Genomic DNA, 13293 nt, shown 5'->3' with positions numbered 1-13293 from the left:
GACGACTGTATATTATTTATTTAAAATGTTCTATAATAAAATAATTCATTTAACATAATCAAATAATTAATCAAGAATGAAAGCTCTAAAATAAAAGACAGCACTGAAGTGCACTGTACTTCATGCAGTGGTCCGTCTATTCTGTTTCACGTTTTGGTGTTCAAAACACCCACAGCTTTGGTTTTACTCTAATGAACAGTACTTCCTTCCAGCTTCTGTATTCAACCATACAACAGTGAAAGTTTTTACCACAACCTTCGCCTCTTCCTGTGATGTTGGAAAGAGAGAAGCGGTGGATTTGCTGATGGACGTCTGAGCACAATAAAATGCGCTCAGCTGTCTCAAGCATAGCAACTTTGACCTGAACACCCACACTCTATCCAGATGTACATCAGTGTTTATGTTCGCTTCAGTGCCCCTGCTAGGCCCAGGAGTAAGTGTTCAAGGAAGTATTACATTTGTGAACACATTAAGTAGCACATCCAGTTTCCTGCAATTTTACCATTCCATGAAAATACTGTTATACCGCAGAGCCACAGTGAAGCTCGGTAGTTAGCAGGAGGAAAAAGAAACACAGGAGACCAAAAGCAGAGTCAGCTCACCTCAAGTTAAACCAATCCCACGGAGAGACAGGCCAGCCTGGTATTAAAACAGACAAGTGAACATTTTGTTTGACACAAACCATTTCCATAAAGATGTCTGGTGAGAATTGATTACATGGTTTGTGTACCAAAATACTAGTCTGAAGCTGGCAATTTCACTCATTTCCTTAGTTAGTGTCATTTGGATATTCTAGAAAAGCTCTATGTTGATTACAGAGAGTGTAGTCAGGTAGCATTTTCAGTGTTCGAATTCAAATCATTGTAATTTACATGGCTGTTCAATTGAAAGTCAAAATGAGTATTGTTTTTTATGAAGGGCACAGCTGGAAAACATAAAAGTTGTACATTTTAAAAAGTTTTGTTTAAATAAAACAATTTTTTCAACATCCTACATACTTTTTGTATTGTTATAGTTTTATAGTTGTACCAACTTTATAAATATCCTTTCAGAGAATGACTTGTTTTTGTGTATTTGAAAGAAAATCATAGTCTATTCTAGAGGGAATTTAAGTATTCTTCCACACAAAATAATAACTTCAGCAAGCGAGAACAAAAGCAACTCCTGCAATTAAACAGTGAACACCCAATCGTTATCCAGGCTGTACTGCAGAGAGTATTATGAACATATCTGAATTAAAAATATATATATATTACCTCACACCACTGCAGTAGCCATGCTTTTCATCAGGTAAGAGAGATCAAGGACACCATGACTCAAGGCTCTGGAATCAGTATTATTAACACCTGCCAGTTGGTGGTCGCTAAAGTCCAAAAAGACGAGGTGTGAAAGAAACACATTCTTTCAATCATTCATACTTTCTCTCCAGGCAATTATGAGCAGTCTTTTTTCCCCATAGAGTGGTTGCTTTTATGTTGGTAGGAATGGAGAAGAGATTCAGAGTGCCACTTCATTGAGGTGCCTCTTTCAACTAGGCTGCCTTTAAAGAATTCAGTGAAATAATGAATGTGTTTGAGAGTTGCTGTATGTTACACTGCTTTAAAAGGACTCCCAGTCTGTAGTTATCCAAACTAAAAACTAGCAGACTCGTAGTATTTTTGCACACATGAAATCCTAGCCAAAGCATAACAATCCTATACAATGTCACTGATGTTTTTTCAAGGAAAGTGATGTGTTTAGTCAAAAAAGTTGCTCAGACATCACTGAGACAGGAAGCTCTTTGGGCGGCAAAGGAACTGATAAATGCAAAAGTTTGTGTTGCAACGTCAAGGAAGAAAAATGGAAAAATGTTTGCTCCTTCTCTCACAGCAATCAGTGTTCGTCTCATATTGCTAAAGGGGGCTCCATAGATGACAAGCAGTCCATTCTGTCATGAACATGGGGGAGGCGGGTTTAAAAATTAGATCCACACACCCAGCTAATGAGATATGAAGTGAGATCAGATAAGAATTTGGGGAGGGACAGACCAACGGACAGACAAGGAAGCCCCCCTGCTCATGTCACCTCCGCCACTCATGCCAGCGCTTGTCAGGGCTCATTTCCCCCTCAGCTGCCTGGAGACCCCCTCTCACCTTTCTGCTGGAGCCAGAACGACCCCCCGAAACAGACAGAGGGACAATTCTTGAAGAGTCACACTCAATCTGTACCGAAAACCACAACAATGTGAGGTGTAAATTATTCCCCAATGCAAGATTCTGACAGAACTAACTGGAAAAGCTTCACTTACTTTATAAGTGAAATGGCACATAAGAGAATAAATGGCAAATAACTCCCAGAGCCAACACAACCAGGGTTTGGGTTACTGAATTTGGAGATATTAAGGCTGACTGATGTGCCTCATTATCCCTACTGACATCTTGCATTACTCTTCTTCCTCCAAGTCAGGAATCGAAAGCCACTATGCTAAATGACCAATGGAAATGACCTTGAAGCAATTGTTGTTTCATCTTGTTAACATTATTAGTCAAGACTTCACACAAATGTAATAAAATGCTCACTGGCAGACTACAGGGTAAAGATACCTCTTGAGTGAATGCATGCTCGTAATCCACACTGTAAAATGGACATGTGAAATAATTTAAGAGATCATACTCCATATAAAAAGGATGAAACAGATGTATGCCAAGAGTATAGCAAGCTATTTTAGTGTTGTGGTTGCTTTATAGCATCAGATCTACAGTGCAACAGTTATATGTGACTTCTTACACCATCCAAAAAACTTGTAAAATTGGACACAGTTTGAAAAGTAATAATGCAGAACAGAATTAGCAATGGCTCATCAAAAAGCTTGTGGCTTTTAAAACATTGTTTTTAATGTCATATTCGATTTCCACTCTCAACGATGACCCATTTTCTTTGCAGGAGATCTTGCATATTGAATTACAAGACTGATTACTGTTAATAGGCTTAAGTCCTTATTTTTAGTTATCTCCCCCCCCACACACACACATCTAATTCTAAAGTCATCCATAAACCAATTGCCTTGTAGCAGTAAGTGACAAAATATCACAGGCACAGCTCTATGGAGCCAGACTATATTAGCATAATCATGAACTGCTGTGCTAGTGACCTGCAGAAAGAAAAAAAAGAAAAATCAAGCCACTTCAAACATTTGAATTAATGATCACAATACCCTTATTGTAATGGTTTTTTGGACAACATTGTGCATGGAAAACAGGACGTTGGGAATTTCATCTACAGAGAAAAAAGGCAGTCATCACATGTCTTGCTGAGACGTTTGGATGGAGAGCTGGCACCCTGAGTAAGAGCAGTCTGTTCTCACATGGCCCGCCAAACACACGTCTGCAGCATCCAGGCAGGCCCAAGACAGGCCAGAGAGCAGTGGCTTTAAAGAACTACTTCATACTTGGACCCTCTGAAACTACTAATCAAACATGTCATACTCTGAGAGTTTTTTGAGAGCAGGTAGTAATGCTTTTGGAAGCAATGAGAAGGAAGGACAAAAGTCTAAACATCTCTAGTTTGAAAGAAAACAAAATATGGGTTTTCAGATATTTTCATAGAACATGAACTTTGAAGCTCACATTGGAAAGAGTGATCGTACAGCTGTACAGTTCTCCAAGATATACATTTTTTTAAATTATTCTTTGGTTCCATTTCAAAATTCCATAATCAGTTTCAGCACTTTCTCCTTTCTCCTCATCCTTGTGGTCCCCGTGATTTATAATTTGGGGACCTCCCACAAGAAGTCCTCGTAGCTTCTATTTCTGTAGTCAAGCCAGAAGTCGCGGTAAGGTCTGCGTCTCCCGTCACCCCTCCCTCTCCCAAGGCCAAACCCTGGGCCAAGATCCTGTCTGCTAGGCACTCTGTCTGGACTGCACTCTGAATCCAACTCTTTGGTCCGTGCAACTCTACAGCAGACTCTTCTTCTGTATGAATGTCTATACTTGACTTAAGGAATTACTTGAATGATTTAAACAAAGTTCTGTCTTTTTCGTGAGATGGCCAAAAACACTTTGATAAACAATATGTTTTAATGAAACAGGACTGCAGTCACTGGGGGTTCTGTAATTTGTCTAAACTTTAATTCATCTTGTGGTCTATGGCCATTTTTTCTCACGCTCAACTAGCCTAATTAAGGTGCCTTTTGAGAGTGAAGTGACATCTATTTCTTTGGATAAAGCCCTGAATTTGTCTCTGCCTGTGAATATGTGAAAAACCTCTTTGTGCCTGGGCTGACAGAGGACTTTACACTGCCTCTGTTACCCTGGAAACCTTTTGAGAGGTGAAAGGGAGGACAGCCAAAGAGGAGATCATCTTGGCCTACAACTGCAGGTAAATCCTCGCTAAGGCAGTCCAATTTAAACAGCTTTAACATTAAAAAATAACTCTTCATAGAGGAATGAAAGGAGTCAACAAAGTCTGACAAATTTCTCCCCTATTTATATAATAGATTTCGGTTTGTTCTCTTCACAATTGCCCCTAAGTTAAGTTCAGACTCTTCCATGAGCTCTGTGTTAAAGTGTGGGAGTATGTTTACAAAATTAATCAATGCACAAACTTTGTCGTTAAATAAATCTGCAAGAAAATATCTTACCTCAAGAACACAGGTCCCTGGAGATGTGTTCTCCTTGATTGAGACATTGTAGAAGTTTCTCTCAAAAACAGGCTCATTGTCATTTATATCCTGAAGCACAATGTTCACCACAGTGGTGGAGGACAGGGGTGGTTTCCCTCCATCTGTGGCTACGACGGTTATACTTGGATTAGGGTTCTTTTCATAATCCAGCTGTGAGAGAGTGGTGATAATCCCCGTGACGGAGTCTATACTGAACCAGTTGTGGTAAGCACTTTTTTTGTCTTGCAGGATGCTGTAGTTAATGTCCCCATTGGGCCCCTGGTCTTTGTCTCTCGCTGTCACCTGTAACACAAAGCTCCCTGGAAACACCACTTCAGGAATGACCTGCCTGTACACTGGCTGGTCAAACAGAGGAGGGTTGTCATTGACGTCAATCACCTGGATAATGAAGGAGGATTCAGCCCTGAGAGGTGGCGTGCCTGAGTCTGTTGCCATCACCCTCAGCTCATAAGTGTCTCTCTCCTCCCGGTCCAGAATCTTGTCCACACAGATCAGATAGATGATGCTATCCTTAGTGGTCAGAGCAAACTTTCCATCTCCTCCCTCTAGTGACACATTGACATTGGCATACTCTCCATAGTCTGGGTCAGTGACTGAGATCCTGGCTACATACTGGCCTGGCTGTGCACCTTCGGAGATCCTGGGAGATCCATCCTCACTAAGAAAGATGATGGTCATGGTGGGCTGGTTGTCGTTGTAGTCTCTCACATGGATGGTAACAAAGGCATTGGTCACCTCTGGCTGGGTTGCATTGTCTTGTGCCTGGACCACCAGCTCATGGACTCTCCTCATCTCAAAGTCCAGCGGTTTGTTGAGCGTGATGATGCCGGTGCGAGAGTCAATGACAAAGTAGCGGTCTGGGTCGCTTTGTCTCCTGTTGATTTCATACAGAACCATCCCGTTGTCTCCTTCATCAGCGTCTATGGCAAACACCTGCAGGATGTTGCTTCCTGGCTGGAGGTTCTCAGATATTATTGCATGGTAGCGGCTCTGGTTGAAAACAGGAGCGTTGTCATTAATGTCTTGCACAGTTATATCTAATGTCATCTGATCAGTCCTTTTGGGAGAACCACCATCAAAGGCCTCCAGGGATAAAGTATAGGTGGATCTTTTCTCTCTGTCCAGAATGGCATTGACTACCAAGTCCAGATAGAGAACCTCATTGCTTCCCCTCCTTGTCTCCAAGGTGAATGCCTGGCCAACATTTCCATCCTTGATAAGGTAACCCTGTGTTGTAAGCAGGTCTTTATCAGCATCAATAGCTGGCTCAAGAGGAAACCTGGTGCCAATGGCTGTCTGCTCAGGGATTTTAAACATGGCTCGCTTTCTTGGGAACATCGGGGCATGGTCATTTATGTCATTCACCTTGATGGTCACCTCCACTGTCACACCCGTCATGGTGACTGCAATGAAGTTGTATCTATCCCTAAGTTCCCTGTCCAGAACTTTGGCAGTTTTAATAATGCCTGTACTCTCATCTATGTCCAAATCACTACCCACGCCTGTGCCCTCATGGTCTGAGATGAAATACAGGGATGCTGTGATGCCAGGAGGAAGTCCTGCACTGATGTCACCTACAATTGTGCCTGCTGGCTGTTCCTCATCTAACTGTAGTTCAAGGGTCCCCAGGACCATGGGTGAATGGACTGTTAAAAGCTCCAAGGCCACATACACCATTAGAACTATCCTTCTGCTCCACCAACCCTCACGGTGCAAAGGGTCCATTACAGACTTCCCAAAACCCTTGGCAGCTGTCTTCATTTTGGCTCCTTCTTTTTAAACCTGGAGACACACAAAGAGGAAAAGCTGAGCAATATGAAAATCTGACAACAGCAGAAACTAAGAGAAGGTGTATTATTTCTGTATCAAAATACAGAGCAAGTTAGTTTAAGAAAAAAAAAAAGTATATGCCTTAAACACTTTCCCATATGTTTTATGGGCTCTGTTCCTAACCACAGCACATACAATAGAGCCTGCACATAACATTTTCCGACACTTCTTAGTTCACTTAATAAGTCAACACCTTGTTCCTCCTACATACCAGAAAGCTCTCCTTTGCTAAAGAAACATCAAAACCGCAGGCCACAGCATACTACCTTAGACAGGGAGTCTATGGTTGTGGCTATTCAACTCTAATTAATAAGGTACAGCAATTGCTACCCATACCGAGTGCGTTCACTCTAGCAGTACCCTCTCATGTACGTCTCGGAGGTGAGATCCTGAATTTATTATTTATGTATACTACCACATTTAGCTCTCATGGACTGAGTAGTTTTTAAACACTTCTCCAAGAACTATTTAAAATATATATAACTTTCCCCTAGCTAACATATCCATCTTTCAGTACTGATGAGAGTGCTTAAAAGTTTGAGTGTTAAATCAAGGGGGAAAAACATTAAAATATTGATATTTAAAAGGGAACATGGGTGTTAGAATTTCTTGCATAAACAATAGGCACGCTCTGGCAATGAACCCACACCACAGCAGATAATCTGTAATTGAGACTGAGAGGCACTTTGGAGCAATGTGGAAATTGTTCAACAAGACTGTCACCATCTGCAGAATAATCCAAAACCACCAAATGTCTGGCACACAGAAGATTATTGTTTCTTTTTCATTAAATAAAGAGAGCAGTTTCCAATTGTCTGTGGTTCTGTCTAAATTTGAGTAATTCATAACTTTGTTGACTTATTTGTTAAGTAAATTTGGCAATCATTTCAAGTAAATACATACAGAAGCACATTATACTATATTACATTTTGGAAATGAGTGTACAGTGAAAGCTGTTTAAGACTCCCCCTAGTGGTTTAACTGAAACCTGCAAGAAAATGTTCACAAAACATCTGTCTGTGTGTGTGTGTGTGTGTGTGTGCACTAAATGCCTCCTATGTGTCCCTGAACGCAGTGTGGCGATCTGTCTTAGCCATGGTGGTGACAGTGTGTTTGAGTGACAGAGCAATGCAGCAAAGTTGAAGGGCTCCATGCAGTCTACCTCTCTGCCTTTTTCTGGCTCTGCAGCATTATAATTGAGGGCTGCTGGAAGTTGGCCATAAGCACATAAGATTTCAGGGCTAATTTCAGTCTGTCGTGATTCTGTGCCCGCAACACTGAAGATGCTAACTTTAATGTCATATAACTTGGTTTGGATTCAACTTAGTGTGAGCAGTGAGAAATCTTGGAGCATTACTTCTCTTGAATATGGAAGAATAATTAATTCCATATTAATTTCTCAAAGATCAAAATAATTGCAAGTGACAGGACCATAAAGAAAAGCACTACAAATTCACCATTACGGACCGTACTTTGGTTTGCCATGTGTGTGAGAGCTGCTCTTTGGCCAAAATATAAGCACATCCATGACAGCCTGAAAATCTTGACAGCACTTTTAACTTTAAAGTCTCAGGATTGATTTACTTTACTGCAACACTGGGGATGCATTTTACAAAGCTTTCTCCAAAGCACAAAGGATAGCTTTTCAAGGCCAGAATCTTTGTCCAAATGCCACAACTGAAATAATGCATTCTCTGGTTGAGCTACAGTGGAGGACCTCTGCAGAGCGGTGTAGCCTAATGGATACAGCAGACACGGTCGGGTAGGCTAATTGCACAATACCAGGTTAAGGACATATGCTTTTAAAAGATTCTGTATGAAGTTTAACAGAAACGGCACTTTAAAGCGAATACATTTACCAAATATAGAATTAATACTGTTACTCCCTCTCAGGCCTCCACTACTGAGAGAAGGTTAGTGGCCAGTTAACATTCAGGATATAAAAGGTAACAATCTATTCGTGTGTAAGGCTTCAGGGAAAGCAGTCCGGAAAAAAAACTATTCAGAATAGCTCCTGATGGTTGAAAGCTGTTGCATTTAGTAATCCAATCCCATTGTGGCTTGGATTCAGATGCTTTCCTTGCATCATTGTCCTTGATCATGGTGAGTCCCACTTGCTAGTAGTTAAACCTTAGTGAAGAGTTTTGTTAAGATGATGTAACTGCTAGAGGATTAACCCCCATGTACCCACAGCAAAGACTAAAATATTTAATTTCCACAATGCAAAATCTTAAATGAAGTTATTGTTTGTTTTTCCTATAATCAGCATACAAACACCTCATGTAGCAGTAACTAAAGCATTGACCCACTTTCTTTTGAATCCTCTAAAGCAAGTCAACTGACTAAATCCAAGATTTCTAGGATTTACATGAAGAATGAAACCTCCGTTTGAATACAGCGGATATCATTCTGGGCACTTCGCTAGCCTGACTGGAATAGGCATCGAAATCCCTGGCAGCAGTGAATGCTGGGAACATCAGAGCTGCATTCCTACCTCTCCATTGTGGTCGACATCATGTTTGGCAAAATGTGTCAGATATTCATTTCTCATGATAGCTGAAAATACATTTGCTTATTTATTTTTTTTTCGCTTTTCATTTTTCTATAAAGTACTATTTGTCTTTCATTCACTACAAGATCAGAACATCCAGGCCTTTGGTTTGGCAAAACCCAGAACGGACAACACATCTGAACAAAGATTGCTGCCTCCTTCCCAGAGCCACCTACATTACATAGAAGAATGCCAAACCTCTCATGAAGTAAAATTATTTTTAACCATGTAGAGTAAAAGATACTGTTAAACATTATAATGAATACAATGAATTTGACACAAGATATGTCTTCTTATTTTATCTTAGACATATCTTGACTTGTCATCAAATAATTATCTGAAGCTAATATCATAAACTCCAATCATACACAATATTTGATATGCCTTGGGAATTAAATTTGGTTCGCAATCTGGTTCGAGTAGCTGATCTACCAAAAATTTTAATCTATCAAAAACATGATCCAAGGGACACTACTTCAGCTACATGACTGCAATTAACACAATCAAGCACAATTTCACCACCAACAAGGCAAGTGGGACAACTATAGTGACAGACTTGTAAAATGAGCTTCTAATTCAATGCCATGATTACAGTAAACTCAAAGAAAACTTCTGTGGTTTCAAGAACATGCCAGGCTGCCTGAGGCTCAATGGAGCCATAATGGAAACCACAGACATAACTGCAGATTGACTGGACATAAGAATGACAGGCTTAGCACAAAGCAAACTAAAAAGCTCTGAATGTTTGCCAGACTATTGCCTCTCACAAGTGCAGCATTTCTGTGCCCTGCATTAGTCTTTGAAACGTTAAGTCCCTTGGCATGTAAAAAGGCCAGGAAAAGCCATCACAGGCCTCAGATACACATGCGCTTCCTGGCCATAACAAACATGGTATTGGGAAAGCACACCGGCTCCTTTTTTCACAATGAGCTGAAGGTTCTGTGACAAGAAGGATCATCTCTTTCCCACAGCAAGAGCAGCATGGGTTGATTCAGCTGTTTGTGTAAGATGTTCCGGATAAAAAAAACATACACCTTATGTCTTTGAAGATGACACCATCTGATATTGCCTTGGCAGCACTAGTGGTTTCATTAAAAACATATGTGCATCAAGTTACAGTAGCAGTGGTGCAAGCAATGTTTGGACAACACTACTACACCTAAGGTCAAAGTTCGCCTAATGTGTGAACAGTCACATATATATTTCTTTAAAAAAAATGAAAGGACATGCATTTTTAAAATGTGAGGGTGTTTGCAGTTTTCTGAATTCAACATAGATGTGCTTTATTTATTTTACATGATGGTCTGGTAACAAATAGGAAAATAAACTCTGGAGGGTACAGCCTTCTGGCACGACACCCTCAAAGATGACAAATAACGAAGAGTTGACTGATTTTACTGATGACGACACTGCATGAGATGAGTAAAACCACAGTGACTGCAGCCAGGCAATTTTCAGAAATGTAAGGCAGCAACAAACGTTCTGGGTGGTGTTGGTGTGGCCATCCTAGAAGAAACGTATCTTGTGTTTTTCATTCCTTTTTAGGAGTCTGGAACACTAGCTTCATCAACAGCATATGCAAGCTACAAAGACGAGACTAGTGAAACGATTACTTCATGCACTGTGCCGTTTATGACATAATCCTTTGGATTGTTATAAAAGCTGTGGAGGTCCACATTTTGGTTTTATCCATCACTGCTGCTTTTTTTTGTTTGTTTTCCCTGTAAGTTACACATTATAACTCAACCCAGTTTTCAAAGTGGCAAACATTGGACTGGAAATACCTCAACTCGAGAAACAGATGACGATTATCACATCATCCATTTTTAGATTCATGCATGAATGCACAAATAGAAAATTAGATAGATGCTTGGGTAGATGGGTGGCTGGGTTAAACATACAATTCAATTTTAAAGAAAAGCTCAGTGGTATGGATGGATTCTGTTGTGGTCAATAACCTCGGATTAAAATAAGTATTCACAGCAATAATGTAACTGCACATCTCATAACTTGAGAGGTGGCACACATATTAAACCAAAAACAGGACTCTGTTGTCCTCGTTAAAAAGATGACTGGTGGTGAGGGGGGAAAAAAAGAAAAGAAAAGAAAAGAAAAGAAAAGAAAAGAAAAGAAAGGAGGAGCCTGCACTTCTCTAAAGTCAAAAAAATAAAAGGCTGCATAATTACTGAGCTGCACCATGGCAACCATCACATCTCACAACTTAAGTGCGCGGTGATGGAACCCATTGGCGACTTAATTAATTTATTAATTGAGGGAAAGGAACACCTATTCACGGTCAATGAACACACGTCTGCCAACACAATAACTGCGCCGACATGTGGATAATCATTTGGTATGTGCTCAACAGGACTAAGATAGAAGCACAAAGGCTTCGGTGGGACAATAAAATAACTACATAGGTTGACCAATTTGAAAGGAATGTCTCAAAAAAAAAAAAAAACAGTGACATGACATGCGGTTCAAATATTTGCCTCTTCAAAGTGTGCGCGCAAAAAAAAAAACACTGCAGTCATATGAAAAACACAGATGCAAGAACATTTCATGCAAGAAGTTAGTTTTACATATAAGTAAATATCGCAGCAATTGTTTGCAATAAGGCTGTCTAGTAGGGCAGTTTCTTTTACATATGTGATGGATTTAAAAATAAAAAAAAGTAAATGAGCGAGGTTGCAACACTGAATATATCTGAACTGTGCGGACATTACGCTGCATGGAGGTCTGAGCATGAAAGACCTGGAAGAAAAAGAAAAAGTAGCCACCGTCTTTAAGTCTTACAAAGTATCAGAGCAGTCTGTTGAGAGGGTCGGCTGTAAAGAAGTGTGTTACACTCAAGACAACTAGAGGAAAAAGTGTTGGTGCTGATGGACAACTTCATGAGGGATGGATACTCACATTCATCTGTTGCTCTGCCGTGTTTAGGAGAAGACGAGCCGATTTCCAAAGATATCCAAATTCTTCTCAGTATTCCTTTAAGCCTGTTAGGTCCAAAGTGAAAGTTACATCCATTTCAGGACGTGTTTCCTTTGCCAGTGATTGTAGATCCCCCCCTCTTTGCAAAAAAAAAAAAAAAAAAAAAAAAAAAAATCCTGTTTAGTTCTTTTTGATTTGTTGCCAGGAGAAAATATTCAAAATTGCAACTTGTGAAACTTTCCTTGCGTCCGCTTCAAGTAGACGTTATCAACTCATCGGCATCCACAGTCCATCTGCCTGGTCTCGGACACCACACTGCTGCAGCACACACTAACTGAAACCAAACCAGTGTGGGGCCGAGCGGTGGACCGTCCCCTCTCCAAATCTAATTTATTCAACACGTGACGAAGTGCAACCTTCTGCTCCTCTCTCGTCTTTTACGCTGCTGCTGCTGCTGCTGCTGCTGCTGCTGGGTTTGCCACAAGGAGCGACACCGACTGCAGAGAGAGGCAAGGCAAGCCAGGTTACTGCTGAACTTTGGTGCCACCATCCTATGCAAAAGGGAAGTGTACATCGGTTTAAGCTTCCACACAAATAAGGTGTAATAATGTTTGCGCTCTCATCTGGATCAAAGTTTAAAAAAAAAAAAAGTCTAAATACTGTCTAAAAGTTTGTGCTGTCGCAATATGCCCATGGCAACACATTTCTGTGGTTTTTAAACTGGGTGGAGTGGAGCTCCAGTTATGTGAAGCATCAGATTTTATCTGGCAAAACAGTCAGCGCTTACATTTTTTATATTATCCATATTTCGCAATAACACTGCCAAACAATACAGCAACATAATGATAAGAGACAATTTATGACAGTAAATGACAATTTGTTACTGTTATGAGTTACTCCCACTGGATATTATGTTGAAATCATAATGTAAATCTTCAAAAAAGCAAATATTTATCATATTCAATTGCTTATACTCTCAGGCTCCCAAGTGCCATAGACACGTCTTAGAATAAGCGACCACAGCATCATAAGAATACATAGCTGTTATACAGACAGTTTTTTTTCCCCCCTCAGATGTTAGAAGTCAAGTTATCTCCTGGGGGTATTTTTCATCTAAGTAGAGAAGAGTCACTGCCTCTAACTTTTCCTCACATCTTGTGACTCTTTAAAGGAGCATAGCCTACATCACTAGTCGGCTCCCCAGAGGAGTTCCACTTTCATCTCTACTAGTGCAGGAGCCATAACCCCGTTTCATTTGCTTGTCAATCACCGAGCGCCCTATAAGTTATTAAACCCGTGTCACTTTGCATTCAGAGCGTGT

At 40.4% G+C, this 13293-nt stretch overlaps 1 protein-coding gene across 1 annotated transcript in view; it reads right to left on the bottom strand.

Moving 5' to 3' along the window:
- The window catches only part of LOC104923306 (protocadherin-16), a 75095-nt gene extending 62614 nt beyond the window's left edge, over positions 1 to 12481 (bottom strand). The window contains exons 1-2 of the mRNA XM_019259398.2: positions 11955 to 12481; positions 4619 to 6442 (exon numbers count right to left, since the gene is read on the bottom strand). Of these exons, the coding sequence (XP_019114943.2) occupies positions 4619 to 6421 (1803 nt within the window). The 5' untranslated portion in view covers positions 6422 to 6442; positions 11955 to 12481. The remainder of the gene's footprint in view (positions 1 to 4618; positions 6443 to 11954) is intronic.
- Between the last annotated feature and the right edge of the window lie 812 nt (positions 12482 to 13293).

This window comes from Larimichthys crocea, chromosome VII (assembly GCF_000972845.2).
Source record: "Larimichthys crocea isolate SSNF chromosome VII, L_crocea_2.0, whole genome shotgun sequence".
In the NCBI taxonomy this organism is placed as follows: domain Eukaryota; kingdom Metazoa; phylum Chordata; class Actinopteri; family Sciaenidae; genus Larimichthys; species Larimichthys crocea.
The sequence above is the reverse complement of the archived record's forward strand: the minus strand, read 5'-3'. Positions and strand labels throughout refer to the sequence as shown.